This window comes from Felis catus, chromosome A3 (assembly GCF_018350175.1).
Source record: "Felis catus isolate Fca126 chromosome A3, F.catus_Fca126_mat1.0, whole genome shotgun sequence".
NCBI lineage: Eukaryota > Metazoa > Chordata > Mammalia > Carnivora > Felidae > Felis > Felis catus.
In genome coordinates, this window is record NC_058370.1 from 43,191,287 (window position 1) to 43,209,846 (window position 18,560).

The 18,560-nt window shown below is 39.1% G+C and overlaps 1 protein-coding gene and 2 pseudogenes across 4 annotated transcripts; 2 read left to right on the forward strand and 1 right to left on the reverse strand.

The window, feature by feature from the left end:
• The first annotated feature begins 76 nt into the window (after positions 1-76).
• On the forward strand, positions 77-17,763 carry MGME1 (mitochondrial genome maintenance exonuclease 1). 4 transcript variants are annotated; one of them, XM_003983804.4, is made up of 5 exons: positions 77-227; positions 874-1,453; positions 5,732-5,948; positions 16,484-16,616; positions 17,007-17,763. In XM_003983804.4, the coding sequence occupies exons 2-5, from the start codon at positions 940-942 to the stop codon at positions 17,166-17,168; spliced, it is 1,026 nt and encodes a 341-aa protein (XP_003983853.1). In that variant the 5' UTR covers positions 77-227; positions 874-939; the 3' UTR covers positions 17,169-17,763. The 4 variants fall into 4 exon arrangements, with proteins under 4 accessions (XP_003983853.1, XP_006930036.1, XP_006930038.1 ...); XM_006929974.3 differs by having other exon boundaries at positions 86-227; positions 871-1,453; XM_006929976.5 differs by lacking the exon at positions 77-227 and adding an exon at positions 245-535 and having other exon boundaries at positions 871-1,453.
• On the reverse strand, positions 3,622-3,719 carry LOC111559992 (annotated as a pseudogene).
• LOC102899951 lies at positions 11,631-12,274 on the forward strand (annotated as a pseudogene).
• Positions 17,764-18,560: the final 797 nt, after the last annotated feature.

Genomic DNA, 18,560 nt, shown 5'->3' on the forward strand with positions numbered 1-18,560 from the left:
GGAGCCCGCGCTAACGCCTGAGAAGAGGGATTCCCCACGGATCGCGGGAGTGTCTATGGCAGTGAAGGAGGGGCTAGCTGCGGGAGTAGGAGCTTCGCAGTGCATGCCGGGACCACCGTCCCTTGGGCGGAGCCAAACTCGAGATCCAAGCGCGGGATCGAGGAAAGTACGGGTCCCGAGTGGTTGTCGGCGCTTTGGAAGTTCAGCGAAGTGTGGTGGCTTCAGAGGTACATATCGGTGCCGTGAGCTGGGCTTCTATTTAAGCCTTCTCTTCCTTAAATTCGATTTCCACACGAGGGGCCGCAGCCGTCCAGTCCCCACCCCGTGGTTCCACACGTAGGGCGGAGGCGGAGGCCGCCTTCTGGGTATCACGTTGGTGGGCCCCGCTGACCACCGCTTACCCGCTCGGACCTGGTGGGACCCTTCAGAAGCTCAGTTTTCACGTCTGTAAAACGGTGTCGCAGTAGTACCCACCTTAAAGCGTGTAAGGGCTTAAATGAGAAGTCTCCGCCCGGAATACCTAGCAGAGAGCCTGGTATGTAGGGATCAGTGGTTAACCGTGACCATGGTGGCCGCGGTAGGACGGGCTGGAGCGTTGCTTTTGTGTGTCTCACACACACCTCCCTTTCTAGGCGTCCCGTTTCTTATGATTGAATATCGGGGACGTCTTGCCCCCAAGCTGGAGCATTTCACATTTAACAAGTACTGCCCTTCCTGGCAAAGAGAGTCCTTCTTTGGAAATAGCTTTGTCCAAACACGTCGAAAAAGCTTAATGGAATACAATTTGATATGCCTTATGCTAATGCGGCTTTCATTTTGGCGGTTTAGATATTTAATACGTTTGGTATCTAATGCCACTTTTCTTTTTAGTAGGAGTGCAAAAATAAAAGGCCCTTAACATTGCAAGTAGACTAGAGGGAAGTGAAAAAGCATCTAAAGATGAAGGCGTTTCAGACCATCTGCCGGCAGCTCAGAAGTTCAAAGGGGTTTTCTGTAGAACCAACGACCCGTGTGGATTTCTCCACTTCCTCTTATTCCTGTAGCCGGAAGAAAAAAGTGAACCCTTATGAAGAAGTGGACCAAGGAAGGTATTCTGATTTAGTACAGTCTGTCTTGTCATCCAGAGGCCTTGCTCAGACTCCAGAATCATTGTTCGAGGAGGATAATTTACTGTATGGACCTGTGAGTAAGTGTAAGCCCCCAAAGCAAGATGAGGCGGCAAAAGTTCCAGGAAACTGGTGTCCTCTCTTCAATCCAGAGAAAAGCATGAAACCAAATGCAACAAGTACTCCTACAATTCCTTTGAGAATCCCTTTGCAAAGAAACACGATTCCAAGTGTGACCAAGGTCCTTCAACAGACCATGACATCAGAACAGATTTTCTACTTGGAGAGGTGGAAACAGCGGATGATTCTGGAATTGGGAGAAGATGGCTTTGCAGAATATTCTTCAAGTAATTTTCTCAATCCTGATTCTGTATGGTTACTATGTTTTCTAGAAAATAGAGCACTGGTATCAAAAAATGAGGGTATTTTTTGACCTGAACTAGTGAGGCACTACTTTAAAATGATAATTAGCATTAAATAGCACTCTATATTAACTCAATCATGACAGCCCTGTGAAGCATAGATACTAGTATTCCCATTTCACAGATGAAACTGAAGCACAGGGATCAAGTATTTGACCAAATTATGTAGAAAATTATTTTGTTTCATAAGCTACAAACTTGAGTATTGGAGTTGCCTGTTTTCTCTGATTAAGGAATCAGTCACCTGATAACAATTCTATTTTGCTAGGCATGCTATTCAGAATCTAGGAAATACCCCCTTGCTCTACTTTTCCTCTTTGACATGTAAGTTTAAAGACTGGCAATAAGCTGGAACACGTAATTTGTTGTTTAGATCTCGGCAAATTGAGTTAATAGATGCTCTTGATTGGTAATTGAAAATAAGTAAACTTTAGCATTCAACTCCTAACTTATTAACTTCTTAGACAAGTGAGGAGAATAGTTTCCTTAAAAACAGGTTCCATTCAAAAGCAAGGTGAGACGAAAGACCATTGGCACAGGTGAACTCTCTGGTCCCCATCAAGATTATATAGTTGTTTTTTTTTGTTAGAGCTATGTTTTACATCGATCATTCCTTAGCCCATGCTTCCCAGAGCAGTTATGTGTACCCCTAGTAGGTGGTACAGAGCACTTCCATTTTTAATTTTAGGAGTAATGTACTTGTTTTTAGGCACCTTAGAAAAAAACTGTGTGTGGGTATCACATTAAACATGTGGTCACATCTGTTAAGTATTTATATAGGTTGTACCTGCATATGGCAAAAATGGTCAAGGTCCTAATCTCTTAGAACATTCCTCAGCTGTGTGGGGCCAAGAATCTATGCAAGGGCCACCTGCCTTTAGATAATAAGTAACAACATCTAAACTATTCTCTGTTTTCTAAACAAGCAACATAAAAACATCTTTTAATGACATCTTAAGTTTTTTATTTGTACCACAAGAATTTAGAATTGACGTTGTTTCCACATGGGAAGTTGTTTTTCATTTTCCTTAAATCTGGAATGTCATAGCTGTGGGAATCCTGGAATTACTGAATCAGAAAAGTAAACGCAGAAACCTGCTAGGACTTGTGGGAACCTAGAACTTGTAGCCCTTGGCAGAGTAAAAAAGTGCTCTGGGGCCTCCTTGATAAAGGAAAGGAATTTCTGTGGGGAATGTGAACGAGCTCCACCATCCCAAAGCAGAGAGAAAACTATGGTGGTTTTACATGTAATCAACTTTGCTGATCTAGATTATTACTCGAATGTGTTTCTCAGTTAACTCAGGATCAGTTTTAAGAAACAGAATCAGGGCATTTGGGTGGCTCAGTTGGTTAAGCATCCGACTTCAGCTCAGGTCATGATCTTGCGGTTTGTGGGTTCGGGCCCTGTGCTGACAGCTCAGAGCTGGAGCCTGCTTCAGGTTCTATGTCTCCTTCTGTCTCTGCCCCTCCCCCGCTCGCACCCTGTCTCTCAAAAAAATAAACAACAACAACAAAAAAGAACGGGGGTGGGGGTGGAGGGGATTGCTTTTTTTTTTTGTTTTCTCAAGGGGGCAATCACATGAAGATTTGTGTCCTGATCCTCTCAACCAATAAAAAAGAAAGGAAGAAAAGAAAGAAAAAGAGCATATCCTAACCCGCTAAATTGATCAATGCGTCAGGAGAGGCAGTTTTTAAGTAGTGTATTGATAAATTCCTTTCCGCCTGGTCTTCCCAAAGGCTAGAGCATAGAGAAGTGCCCAGAGCTGGCATTCTGTCAAACATTTGGTCAGTTTCTCAAGCATCAATTTACCTTTTGAAGATTGCCAAGGATAACAAAGTTTGACTTTGATTTGTATGTGTTGATCATAGTGGAAAAGATAGGTTTCTTCATTTTTTTTGCTACAGTGAGTTTTTAATCCTGCCGGTTCTCAGTCAGAATCTTGGAGACTCATGGATTTTTTTTCTTTCATTCCTTTAATTTAATGAATACTCTGACTTGATGCTTTCTGCAGTAAATGTATGCCTTTTAAATTTTACTTTGACAAATTCAATCATATTTAATGTTCTGAGCCTTACAATCTTTTTTCTTTTTAAAAAATTTTTAATTTTATTTAAATCCAAGTTAACATATAGTGTAGAATAATGATTTCAGATACTACACTTGATCTTAGCCAAAAGGCCAAGAAGTGATTATAATAATGATTTCAGGAGTAGAATTTAGTGATTCATCGCTCAGGTAGAACACCAAGTGCTCATCTCAACAAGTGCGCTGCTCAATGCCCATCACCCATTTAGCCCAACACCCCTCCAGCAACCCTCAGTTTGTTCTCTATTTAAGAGTCTCAGGGCACCTGGGTGGCTCAGTTGGTTAAGTGTCCAACTCCTGATTTCAGCTCAGGTCATATCTCATGGTTGGTGAGATCGAGCACCAACTTGGGCTCTGAGCTGCGGGTGCAGAGCCTGCTTGGGATTCTCTTTCTGCCCCTGCTCTGCTTGTGCTCGTTTGCTCTCTCTCCTTCTCAAAATAAATTAAAAAAAAAAAAAAAAGTCTGTTATGGTTTGCCTTTCTCTTTTCTGTTATTTTTCTTTCCTTTCCCCTATGTTCATCTGTTCTGTTTCTTAAGTTCCATGTATGAGTGAAATTACATATTAATTTTCTCTGACTGGCTGACTTCTGAGCCTTACAATCTAAGGGATGTAATCTAGCTTCTGATGTTCGTTGCCTCTTCTATGTGAAGAACCCAGCCAGGGGTTAAGTCTGCAGTGGAGAATGAGTTTATTTGCTTAGCAGTTGATAAAGTAGGATTTTTTTCTTCCTGTTTTTAACATGTTTGTGTTTTTCATTAAGCTAATGTATAGATGAATATTGTACTCTTACCTAGGTTTTAATTCCATCGGTCTTAAATTTCTTGTAGGCCTTTCATATGCTAGTAAGTCCAATTGAGCCAAGTACATTTGGAGTGTAATAACTCAGTTTTTCAGTTGAATTTCATTTAACTCTCCAAGTAATTTCCCAGAAGTGATTCCATTTTTTTTTGTCAGTGGTAAAACTGACCTTTCAAAATCCTGGTAAAACAATAGTTGACAAATGTAATATGGTTTTGCTATTACCTTAGTGGATGAGATTGTTTTCCTCATTTTCTATGGGTGTCTCCAAGCATGTGTATTTCTCACTCTGCTCCTGTGCGTATCTAAATGATGGTCCCTGATTTTGCCTTCTTCACTGTGCTGTATAACAGACTGGAATTGAACATGGACTCTGGTGCCAAGCTGCTAGTCCACCTTTTTGCTTTGGGGCAAATTAACAGCACTATGTAGGCTTCATTCATTAACTGGGAGTAATGATTCTTATCTTGCTGGGCTGTTATGTTTGAAAGTTAAATAATATTTTGAAAGTGCCAAGGCCACTGCTTAGCACAATGCCTCTTCTTTGTCTCCTTCCCTTATCAAGAGTCAAGTGAATACATAGAACTTCTTGGGTTTCTTAAATATGTTTGGTTTTCTTTTCTTGAAAGTGTATGAGGATATGCAGATATCAAGTCATTATGTTGTGTGCCTGAAATGAATATAACGTATGGCAACTATAAGTCAAATTTTTTTAAGCATATGAGGAAAAAAATTCAGGAAAAAATTAGGCTCTTCTTGCCCTAAAAAAAATGCAGAAGAGTGTTACATATTTCTTCTCCTCACCCCCAAGTTCCAAAACATCCAACTTGTTGTTTTTAATTTGTATATGCCTCGATTTTCATTCCTTGCCATTCATTAAGCCTTAGTAAAAGGATTCCCCACCTGTATTCATTAAGTGTTGATTGTAACAAGAATTGTGAACAGAAGCAAAGTTCCTTAAATTTCCAATAATTACTTATCACAACCAGTTAAGTTACACTAATGGATACTTAAATTCACAGTACCCTAAACTAGGTGTGGTCCTATTGCCCCCAGATCTTCAATTGTAGCTTTGGCCTAATCCTAGAAATTCTTTATTTTAATGAATTTTATTGTTCAAGCTATTTCAGTCCCTTTGGTTTTCAAAACGCAATTCTCAGGTTTCACAAGAGGCTGAAATGTGTATTTTAGGGATTGTCACTTTAAAGGTACTTTATGTAATTTCTAATTTTACTGTTCACAAGTTTTAAGGCATTTGTCTTTTAGTACTCGCTTTGTTCTTATTTGTTTTTCTTTTTCCCCCGATTTTCTTTTCAGACATATTTTTACAAGGGAAACGGTTCCATAAAGCCTTGGAAAGCATACTTTCACCCCAAGGAGACTTGAAAGAGAGAGATGAGAATCTTGAATCTGGATATGTCGAAAGTGTCCAGCATATTCTGAAAGATGTCAGTGGAGTGCGAGCTCTTGAAAGTGCTGTTCAACATGAGACCTTAAAGTATGTAGGTCTGCTGGACTGTGTGGCTGAGTATCAGTAAGTATTAGATTTTTTTTTTTCCATCGAAGTGTGGAGATAAATTAACACAGGGTGGAACTGATGATGCTTATCAAATACTGTTTCTTCCTCTGAATTCCTGCTCCAAGGTGTAGTCTTGTGAAGTCAAAACCTATATGATACGTAAAAGAACTGGGGGCAGGGGTCACCTGGGTGGCTAAGTCAGTTGAATATCCAACTCTTGATTTTAGCTCAGGTCGTGATTTCAGGGTCATGAGATCAAGTCCTGTGTTAGGCTCCATGCTTTGCACAGAGCCTGCTTGAGATTCTCTCCCTCTGTCTCTCTCTCTAATAAAATTAAAAATTAAAAAAAAAAAAAAAAAAAAAAGAATTGGGTATGGGGCAGGAAGTAAGGACAGATATAGGAGGAAGAGCCTCCTAATTCTTGTAAATCTGTGTTCCAAAATCAAAGTATTTGCTGGAGAAAAGGTATAAGTTTTCAATATCCAGCATGTTCCGCCTCCCCTAAGCCCAAGCAAACTACCAGCTGCAACATCCAATTTGATTCCTGCATTCTGTTTCCCCATTCCCCTAAAAATAGCACCTTTATCTATTGGCCCTGAAAATTAACTCTTTTCCTGGCTTCCAGGCAGTGTTTGACATAGATAGGAACTCTGAGCTTCCTAAAGCTTCCTGTGGTTTTTAAATTGCTGCTGTGTTACTGTTTTTCCCACTTATTCCATATTCCAACGGGAGATATAACCTGCAGATATCCCTATTCCAAAAAAAGGATGCAATACACAAGGATAGGGAAAAACCTGTGAGTATAACTCTTGGAATTCTAGTTAAAATTTGAATTAAAAAACAATTGACAGAGCATTCATGAAGTCTGGAAACTGTTTAGGCAATCAAACAGTTTTGTGCCATAGCTGCTTTGTATCTGTGAGGAGGTCTATGTGCCTAGAAATTTAATAAGCTATTTTTAGCTGCCCTTTAGATTAACCAAGGCCGCCGTTCAATCAGTTCTACCCAAGGCCTACAAGAAGTTCATGACGCCAAACGCTTAACCGCGCTGTACACAGTGCTGACGTTTGTTTTCTGCTCTTTAAGTGAAAAGCATCAACGTTAAGAATATGAACATTGAACGTTCCTGAAAATTAAGTTTTCAGAAATTTTAAAAACACTTTTTAATAGGTAATATATGCATTTGGTTAATCCAAGCTATTGAAAGTAAATCTCCCATCCCCACTTTTTCTTTTAAAAAAGGTCTTTAATGTGGTAAAGTATATATAACATAACATTTACCATAAAATTCACCATTTTTAAGTATACAGTTGAGTATTATTACATACATTCATAATGTTGTACAACCATCAATACCACCCATCTCCAGGACGTTTCATCTTATAAAACTGAAATCCTGGGCCCGTTAAAGTAATCATTGTAATCTCCTCTATTTCCAGCCTCTGGCAACCACCATTCTACTTTCAGTCTCTATGAATTTGACTACTGTTAAGTACCTTATGTAGGTAGAATCAAAGTATTTGTCTTTTTGTGACTGACTTATCTTTATCCTTTGATGCACAATTTTTAAAAAATTTTCCTGTATTTTTTCTTTTGTTACCTGTGCCTTTGGTGTCACATCCATTAAATCATTGCCAAATCCAGTGTCATTAAACTTGGGCCTTGTGTTTTCTTCTAAGGGTTTTATGTAGTTTTAAGTCTTACCTTTAGTTCATGGATCCATTTTGAGTTAATTTTTGTATATGGGGTTAGGTAGGAGTCCAACTTCATTCTTTTGCATGTGGATAGCCACACTCTTCAGGGCCATTTGTTGAAAAGACTGCCGTTTCCGCATTGAATAAACTTGATACCATCGTCCAAAATCATGTGACTGTGTGTGGTGAGGGTTTATTTCTGGGCTGTCTATTCATTTCCTTTGGTCTATATATCTGTCTTTATACCAGCACCACACTATTTTAGTTATTATAGCTTTGTAGTAAGTTTTGAAATCAAGTATGGGTCCTCCAGTTTTCTTTTTCAAGGTTGTTTTGGCTGTTCAGAGTCCCTTGAGATTCCATATGGATTTTAGGATGGGTTTTTCTATTTGTGCAAAAATTGTTGTTGAGATTTTTATAGAGATTATATTAAATTTGTATATCACGTTGGGTAGTATGAACATCTGAACAATATCAAATCTTCTAATCCATGAACATGGTGTATGTTACCATCTATGCCTTTAATTTCTTTCAGCAATGATTTGTGGTTTTCATTGTAGAAGTCTTTAGTCTCCTGGGTTAATTCTCAAGATTTTATACATTTTGATGTTATTATAAATGGAATTGTTTTGTAATTTTCTTTCCAGATTGTTCATTGTTTACGTATAGAAATGCTCCTGACTTTTCTGTTGGCTTTGTATCTGCTACTTCACTGAATTTATTTATATAGTCCTACCAGTTTTTGTGTCAATTCTTTATAGAGTTTTTTTGTTTAAGCTTATTTTTATTTATTTTGAGAGAGAGAGAGAGAAAGTGCATGCATGAGCAGGGGAGGGGCAGAGAGAGAGAGTGTGAGAATCCCAAGCAGGCCTCACCCTCAGTGCGGAGCCTGACATGGGGCTCAATCCCACAGCTGCAAGGTCATGTCCTGAGCCAAAATCAAGAAGCGGATGCTTAGCCAACTTAGCCACCCGGGCGCTCCTAGAATTTTTAATATAAAAGATCATGTCAACTGCAAACAGAGATAATTTTACTTCCTTTCCAGTTTGGATGCTTTTTTTTCTTTTAAGATTTTTAATGTTGATTTATTTTGAGAGAGACGTGGCACGAGTGGGGGAGGGGCAGAGACAGAGGGAGACACAGAATCCGAACCAGGCTCTAGGCTCCAGGCTCCGAGCTGTCAGCACAGAGCCCGACATGGGGCTCGAACCCACGAGCCATGAGATCATGACCTGAGCCGAAGTCGGACGCTCAGCCGACTGAGCCACCCAGACGCCCCATCAGTTTGGATGTTTTTTATTTCTTTGTCTTGCCTACTTGCTTTGGTTTTAATATCCAGATGCTGTTAAATAGAAATGGTGAACGCAGACAGCTGTGCCTTGTTCCTGATCTTAGAGGAAAACTTTCCAGTCTTATACCATTGAGTATGATGTTTACTGTGGGTTTTTCATATATGGCCTTTACTATGTTGAGGTAGTTTTTTTCTATCCCTAGCTTGTTGAGTATTTTTTTCATTAAAGGATATTTAATTTTGTCAAATGCTTTTTCTTCATCAATTAAGGTAATTATGTAGTTTTCCTCATTCTGTTAAGGTATATTATGCTGGTTAATTTTCATTGTGTTGAATCATTTTTGCATTCCAGGAATAAAGCCCACTTTGTCATTGTGTATAATCCTTTTAGTATGTTGCTGAATTTGGTTTACTAGTATTTTGTTGAGGATTTTTGCATCAGCGTTCGTAAGGATTATTTTTTTGTAATATTTATTTATTTTTGAGAGAGGGGGTGGGGGAGGGACAGAGAGTGGGGAGACAAAGGATCCAAAGCTACAACAGAGAACCTGGTGTGGGGCTTGAACTCACAAACCAAACCACGAGATCATGACCTGAGCCAAAGTCAGATGCTTAACCAACTGAGCCACCCAGGCACCCCTCATAAGGATTATTGTTCTGCAGTCAGAGTGTCTTTGTCTGGCTTTGGTATCACAGTAATGCTGGATTCATAAAGTGAGTCAAGAAGAGTTCCCTACTTTTCAATTTTTGGGGAAAAGTGTTGGTATTGGTATTAGTTATGTAAATGCTTGGTGGAATTCACCCATAAAGTCATCAGGTCTAGAGCTTTTATTTGCTAGTAGATTTTTGATTACTGATGAAATCTCCTTACTAATTATAGAGCTATTCAGATACTCTGTTTCTTCATGACTTAGTCCTAGTAGGTTTTATGTTTCTAGGAATTTATTTCATCTAGTTCATCCAACTTGTTTGCATATGATTTTTCATAGTACTCTTCTCCTTTTTATTTCTGAAGTAGTAGTAATGTCCCCAATTTCATTTCTGATTTATGGAATTTGAGTCTTTCTTTTTTTCTAATCCATCTAGCTAAAAGTTTGTCAATTTTGTTCATCTTTTCAAAAAACCAATGTTTAGTTTCAGTGATTTTTTTTTCTATTGTTTTTCCATTCTGTATTTCAATTATCTTAAATCTCTTATTTCCTTTTATAAGCTTTGGGTGTACATTTTCATTTTTTGGTTCCTTAAGTTGTAAGGTTAAGACATTGATTTAATTCTATTTTTTAATGTATTTATTGCTATATACTTCTTCTGTAATACTGATACAGTATTAAAAGAATGGTGTTAAGTTTTGGTATGCTGTATTTTCATTTTTATTCATCTCTAAGTATCTTCTAATTTCCCCTGTGATTTTTTTCTTTGACTGATTGTGTTAATTTCCACAAATTTGTGACTTTTTTTCAAGTTTTACTTCTGTTATTGATTTCTAACTTAATCTTGTGATTAGAGAAGATACTTTGTATGGCATCTTTTTAAATATATTGAGACTTATTCTTTATGGCCTAACATATGGTTTGTCCTGGAAAATTCCTGTGTGTGCTTGAAAAGATACATATTCAGTTGTTGGGGAGCAAGTGCTATATGTCTGTTAATCTAGTTGGTTTATTGTGTTGTTTTAAGTCCTTTATTTCCTTACTTACCTTCTGTCTGGTTCTACCCATTATTGAGAATAGATATTGAAGTCTCCAACTATTATTATAGAACTGTTTTGGGGGCACCTGGCTAGCTCAGTCGGAAGAGTATGTGACTCTTGATCTCAGAGTCAGAGTTCAAGCCCCATGTTGGGTATAGAGATTTTTTAAATAAATAAAACTTAAAAAAGAAAGAAAGAAAGAAATGTATTTCTCCCTTCAACTTTTTTCAGTTTTTCCTTCATATATTTTGTTAGTCTGTTACTAGATGCATAAATGTTTATAATTGTTATATCTTGATGTATTGAACCTTTTATTAAAGACTGTTTTGTCTGGTTTTAGAGCCACCTTTGCTCTTTTTCAGTTATTATGTGCATGGAATATCTTTTTCTGTCTTTTCACAATCAGCCTATTTGTATCTTTGGTTATACTGTGAATCTCTTGTAGACAACATATAGTAGAATCATATGTTTTATCCATTCTGCCAAATGTAAATGGGGCGCCTGGGTGGCTCAGGCAGTTAAGCATCTGACTCTTGATTTTCGGCTCAGGTCATGATCTCACAGTTCACGAGATCGAGCCCTGCGTCTAGCTATGTGCTGATAGCATGGAGCCTACTTGGGATTCTCTCCAAAAATAAATAGATAAACATTAAAAAAAAAAAAAAAGTTACAAGGAGGAACTTCTTTCATTTTGTTATTTATTTTTTACATGCATTATAGCTTTTTGGTCTCATTTCCTGTATGTTACAGTCTTCTTTTGTGTTTTATTTCCTTTTTTGTAATGAAACATTTCAAATCCTTTCTCATTTCCTTTTGTGTATATTCTATAGCTATCTTCCTTTTGATTACCATGGGGATTACATTTAACATCCCAGTTATAGTGCTTTGATTTGAATTTATACCAGTTTAACTTCAATGGCATACACACACTATGCTCCTTTGACAGCTCTGTCCCTAACCCTTTCAGTTGTTGATATCACAAAATTGTCTTTATATATGTGCAGTTGGCGGTTTAAGGTTAAGAGTTAGAGAGGGAGTCAACATACCATCAAAAGTACCTTGGAACATGTCTAACTCAGGGTCTAGTAGAAGTGGCAAGAATTTGCCTAGTGGATCCAATACAATACGTAGTATTGGGATTTACAGGTGTAAGGAAAATGTAACCATGGAGCAGCTGAGACAAAAGAAAATGGCCGACTTGGAGCATGAGTGAGAACTAGCTCCAATGGAGCCTGAAGTGGGGGAGAGACTTAGGTAAAAGGAGCTCATGTTTCAGCAGCAATAGCTGATAGTTCAGCTGGAGTTGGAAATGCAAGAAAATGAACAGGAGAACTGTAGAGAGCTCAAGAACAATTAGAGAAGGAGATGAGAATGTGTATAGAAAATAAGAGTGAAGATGTTTCACATTCAGAGGATAGATACAGCAGCCGACCCCAGAAAACACAAGTTGAAATTAATGATCTGTATGGGGCACCTCACTTGAGCAGAGTGGAAGAACATGATGAGCCAATGCTATCTGATGTTTCATTAAATGTTGATCAAGATTTGTATGATCAACCAACCTGAGAAGAATAAATTTGTCTGCTTGCTTCAAGTTTTTGTTTTAAACTGTAGAAAACAAAGTGGAGTTACAAACCATTGTTACAATAATACTTGGCTTTTATAATTGCCCGTGTATTTACCTTTATTGAAGTTTTTGAGCATCTTTAAGACCAAAAAGGTCTTTGGCTAGATCTGCTATCACATCTTTTTCAGGGGCAATTTGTGTTGATTTCTTTTTTTCCTCTTTGAATGGGCCATACTTTCCTGTTTGTTTGTATGCTTTGTGACTTTTTTTATTGAAAACTGGGCATTTGAATCTAGTATGTAATTCTGGAAATCAGGTTCTCCCTCTACCCCTGGGTTTGCCAGATTTTGTTCATTGTTTTTATTGGGGGTGGTGTTGTTGTAGGTTCTTTCCTAAGGATAAGTCTGAGGTATAAACTTAAGGTCTTCTCAGGTCTTTTCTGAGCCTGTGCCTCTCCCTGGACATGCACAGTTACTGTCACTTTTTAATTTTCCACATATATGCAGTTGCTTTTGGATGTTGTAGTCTTTAGCATCTAATTCCCAAAAAGGAAAAAAGAAAAATGAAGGGGTGGAAAAAATGTGCGTTGGTCCTTTAAATCCCCAGGAAGTCAGGCAGGTGGAAGGAGAGGGGCTTGCAGCAGTGGGTGGAGTTGCAATAACTATAGCTACCCTCCTCTTGTCTACACCTCTGTGAACAGAAACTGCAGTCGGTGTTGATAACACAGAGAAGGGGTCCTTTGTGTCCCCTCCCATTCCCACGAGCCACGTACACCCTGCTCCAGGATCATGTGCACAGCTGCCTGCCTCATGAGGAGGAGGGGGATGGGTAGCTGCTAAGAGCTGAAATTGACCAAAATTAACCACAGTTTACCATCCAAGCCTTCAGTAGCCTCTGGATTTCCAATAATTGGATCAGACAGATTCTGCCGTTGCAATTGTTGTCAAGGTGGGCCTACAGATTTCTGGTGCGTCCTACTCTTCCATCCTCCTAGAATCCTCTACCCCCATCCTGGTTTTAACCTTTGGTTAAAAGTTCTTGTGATCCTGAGATATTTTTATGACTGCATGCACTATCATTGGCCCCCACCCCCACTTACTAACAGTGCCAAACCCTGCTTTTTTCATTCTGAAACCATTCTAGAGATCCTTATTAGAGTTTATATGATCTGCAACATCCTTTTCTCTTTTAATAATTTTCCACCACTCAGAATTAGCAGTTATTAACACTTCGTCACATCTGCTTCCAATTTTTTTTAAATATAACATAAATTAAGCTCGCATCACCTATAACCACCTCTTATCTCCTCTCATAGACCCCTGGCTGAGGACAATCACTGTGATAAGTTTGCTACTGTGTCCTTCTAGGCTACTTCCTATATTATTTAACGCACCCACAACACTGTATAATGCATGCACAGGTACACTGCCAGTGTACTCTGCATACAAACACCACTGTGTATTGTTACATACATGTCTGTAATAGTCACAATACAGAGAAGCTTCTGGATATGTCTTATCACAAAGCTGGTAAGATACGAGGGTCGAGAGCCAGGCTGGCTGGGTTTCATTTCTGGCTTTTCATCTTAACGTTAGGCTAGTTACTTAGGCTCTCTGTACTTCAATTTGTTCATCTGTAAAATAAGACAGGCGCTGGGTGGCTCAGTTGGTTTAGCGTCCAACTCTTGATCTCAGATCAGGTCTTGATCTCAGGGTTGTGTGTTCAAGACCGGTGTTGGGCTCCACACCCAGCATGGAGCCTACTTAAGAAAAAAATAAAATAAGACAAAAGATAGGATCTACCTCATAGAGTTGTTATAGAGACTAAATGAGACATTCTCTGTATAGTACTTAAAATGAATACTATCTACTCAGTAACTGTTAGCATGATTATTTTGATCTTGTTCTCTGTTTTTAACTTATTTGGTATTCCTTTTTACTAATGAACCACATCCATTTCCCTGTTGGGGAAATTCAGGTAATTTCTAGTTTTTCACAATCACGAACTGCAGCAGTGAGCGTGTCTCCTTGTATATACTGTTGTGAGAGTTTCTCTAGGCAGGCGCACAGGTTCATTTGCTGGTTTGTTCTGGTGGATGATATATACAGTTAGTCTGAAGTAGGCCTGGATATGAATACTTAAATTTTCCAGGCATTTGTCACTTTTATGACATTTTCCCAGGCATTTATCCCCAGGGTATCAAACCATTCTCTCCAGCAGGTACCTAAAAAGGAAATGGCTATGTTAAAGGGTATGTGCATTGTAAATTTTCCCAGATGAAGGTGTGCTTATTTCTGCACAGTTTTAATGACACAGTGTTAGATATAATTTATTAACATTGTATCTCATAATTTCAGTCTGCATTTCACTTAGGTTAGACTGAACATCTTTTCATTTGTTATGAACTGTCTTTGTTCAGTTTTAATTTGGAGTTATACTACTAAAAGTCTTTTCCACATTATTAAGTTCTGCAAGTTATAGTTCTGCAAGTTATAGTATGTTTTGCAAGAGACAGTGGTCCATATCAGAAATCTTTATTTTAGGGTATTTTGATTTGCTCCAGGTTGAGAACTGAGGTTCTGGGATTACTGGGGCCCTCTCTTCATTTGCATAGATTATAATTGTTTTGTAATACTACAAAGTTTGACAGAAATAGTAAAACTACCTCTAGACCTGCACTATCTAAGAGAATACCCACTAGCTACATACGGCCTTTAAATACTTAGTGTGGCCAATCTCACCTGAGGTATGCTGTAAATGGGCAAAGTAGGTTTCAGTGACTTAGTACAAAAAAGAAGGTATGGTATCCCATTAATAATTTTTTTCGTATTACATAATGAAATGATCAAATTTGGGGTGTGTTGGGTTAAATAAAACATTAAAATTTCATCTGTTTCCTTTTTTCTTTTTTGATGTAACTACTAGAAAATTTGAAATAACACGTAGCTTGCATTTTATTTCATTTAGACAGTGCTACTCTAGGCTGACTTATAAATACATTGCATAGGTTGTAACTCTAGAGCTATGGTCACAGGTACGTAACATGCATACTTTGTACAACATCTCCGTTTGGACCGCTGGTTTTGAAATTGAAGTTATGAAGGGCCCCTGGGTGGCTCAGACGGTTAAGTAGCTGACTCTTGGTTTTGGCTCAGGTTATAATCTCACAGTTTGTGAGTTTGAGCCCCACATTGGGCTCTGTGCTGATAGTGTAGAGCCTGCTTGGGATTCTATCTCTATCCCCCCCCCCCCCACTTGTGCACACTCTCTTTCTCAGAATAAATAAAATTTTTTAAAACTTGAAATCATGAAAGATTGAACAAGTAGTCACCAGTTGTCAGTCTACTGTCCCTGTGATCCTTCTGATCTCTGCGTTTGGCAAGTATAAAATCCTACCAGAGGAGGGGTAATGGGGAGAATGCACTGGTTATTTGACTTTCTTTAGAAACTGGCAGGAATTTTTTCCCCCCAATATCCCTACTAGGAAGACCCCCTGCCCTGTGTGTAAACTTTCAGGGCAGGGACCAGGTCTTCTTATCTGTATCTCTGCTTATAGTTGGTGCCTATTAAATGCTAACAGATTTTAGCCTCAGCTTTGGTTTCTGAGCAAGAGGATTTCTGAAGCACTATGCTTCATCCTTCATGGTGGGGACTTTGCTACTGATCTGTTGTGCTTCATCAACTGAGATAGTGATAGAGACATAGTTTCAATTCCCCTGTCAACTGTTAAAGAAAAGGAAGCCATGAGGGTCCAAAGGAATTTCAAGAAAGTTTAGAAACTAGAACTGTGGAAAAGTCCCCTAGCACTTCCACATGGGCCTGCCCCTGTCGTTGTCAGCCGGGTACTTCAGGAAGCACTTCCCATCACACCCCTGGCAGGCCTGTCACTGAGCTGAGTATAGGGCTCATCGGAAAGAGAACATCACACTTCTCTAATCCTCAGAAGTAGAGATCAGGGCAGCTGTCTTTTTGAAAAGTGGAGAAAGGGGCGCCTGGGTGGCTCAGTCAGTTAAGCGTCCGACTCTTGATCTTGACTCACTCAGGTCATGATCTCACGGTTCCTGAGTTCAAGCCCCGCCTCAGGCTCTGTGCTGACAGCGCGGAGCCTGCTTGGGAGCCTCTCACTCTGCCTCTGCCTCTCTCTCTCTTTCAAAATAAGTAAACATTAAAGAAAAAAAAATTATTTTTAAAGAAAAGTGGGGAGAGGTCATTGAGTGATAATAAACTATACCTGAGAAGAGGCTTAACCTATTAGGGTTTCTCAGTTTGGACGGTTACCTACTAAGACTTCCTTTGGTTTCTCTTTAGGGGCAAGCTGTGTGTGATTGATTGGAAGACATCGGAGAAACCAAAACCTTATATCCGAAATACGTTTGACAACCCGCTGCAGGTTGTGGCCTATGTTGGTGCCATAAATAATGATGCCAACTACAGCTTTCAGGTCAGGACACTGCACCTCTGCTTATGTAAAGCCTTGGTCAGTGCTTATGTATGGCCATTTAACTCCTTATGATTTTTATTCTGTTTGTGTCCCACTGTTTACTCCATTCCTTGTCCTTTTACCACCTTAAGAAGCACTTCCCTCTGTTCCTGAGCTTTCTGTCATTGCTAATAGTGCTTTAGTGTTTACAGTCCATTCTTGGATATCTTATTTGTCATCTTTGTGTTCTTATGTATCCTGATACAATCTTTCATCAACCCATCTTCGAAACCGTTAGGAGATATTATTGTAGATTGTTTTGTTCTGAGTTTGCCCTGAAGCAAGACGGAAATGAACATCAACTTTGGCCCTACTGTATAAATACTGGAACTGCCCTGTGTTTCTTCCTAGGTTCAGTGTGGCTTAATTGTGGTTGCCTACAAGGATGGATCCCCTGCTCACCCCCATTTCATGGACACTGAGCTCTGTTCCCAGTACTGGGCCAAGTGGCTTCTTCGACTAGAAGAATATACGAAGAAGGAAAAGAACCAGAATATTCAGAAACCAGATTAGAGGACAGGACACTGTTTGGGAACATTCAGTAGTTCCTCACAGTTTGGGAAGATATATTGTTATTTACTGTAGAGATGTGACAGGATCTAAGAGCTTCATTACACAAGTGGAAGTATTTGTTGAAATGTAGTACAGCCAAAAAGATTGAAAAGCCAGAAGAGTTTAGATTTTAAAGGTTGGACTTGAGCATATAAAAAAAAAGCACAAGGAAGTAAGGTCTGTCACTTACCTGGAAAAGGGCAAGCAGGACTCACACAGCATTGGTGTCCCTTGGACTCCCCCAGCAAACTTTCTGTTATCCCAAGGAGGATGCCCAGTCTTTGAATTGAGATTGGAGAGGGTGAGGCTTGGTGTGCAAGAAGTTCCCTCAGGGTACCCTGGGAGGGAAGGGGCCACATGCCCCCAGGCTATGTGTGGGGTGGGGGGAACTTGCATCAGCCAACTCCTACTGCCAGTGCAGCCTCCTAAAACTGTTTTTATATATTTAAGTTTTCTTTCTTTTTTTAAATTTATTTTTAAGACAGAGCATGAGCAGGGAAGGGGCAGAGAGAGGGAGACACAGAATCTAAAGCACGTTCCAGGCTCTGAGCTGTCAGCACGGAGCCTGACACAGGGCTCAAACCCACGAACCATGAGATCATGACCTGAGCCAAAGTCGGATGCTCAACTGACTGAGCCACCCAGGCGCCCCTGAAGTTTTCTATATATTTCATTTGGGGAAAAAAAGCTTCCTTTTAACTTTTTTGGAAAATAAATATGTGAGTCCTTAGCCTCAAATAAGCATTGCTCTCTGGGAAGATGGAGCATCATTGCCAGTCCCCCCAGCATACACTAAATAACTCCCACAGGTATCCAGACCCCAGTCTGAGATGCGTAACTATAGATATTTTAGTAGCTTTATTCTGGTTTGAGTCAGTGAACCATGTGCACAGAGAAAAAATATCATTTGTGAGATTTTTCAGCTAGGGAGAATAATAATCTAATATTTCTGTGTTTGATAAGTAATAAAAATTATTAGTTGTCACTGGGATCAGGAAACTTGAATAAATGGCCAGTGTAGCTTTGGGGGAAGGTTCCCTGTTTTATGGGATGGGTTAGCATTTAAGTGACAGCTGTGGTCTTAAAATAATAGGGTGCTACAATCACTTTTTTCTTAGCTGTTAATTGTAAGAAATAAAATACAAGATGTGAGTAAAGTAATGAAGCTTTTGTTTCTGTTTCTTTTTATTTAGATTTGTGTGTTTCTAGAGTAATTTCATAAACCTGGAAATTGTTTAGATTTGGTTTTAGAAGTTCAGAAATCACAATTTTTTTTTTAGGTTTATTTATTTTGAGAGAGAAAGCATGAAAGGGGTAGAGAGAGGAGAGAGGGAATCCCAAGCAGGCTCCACA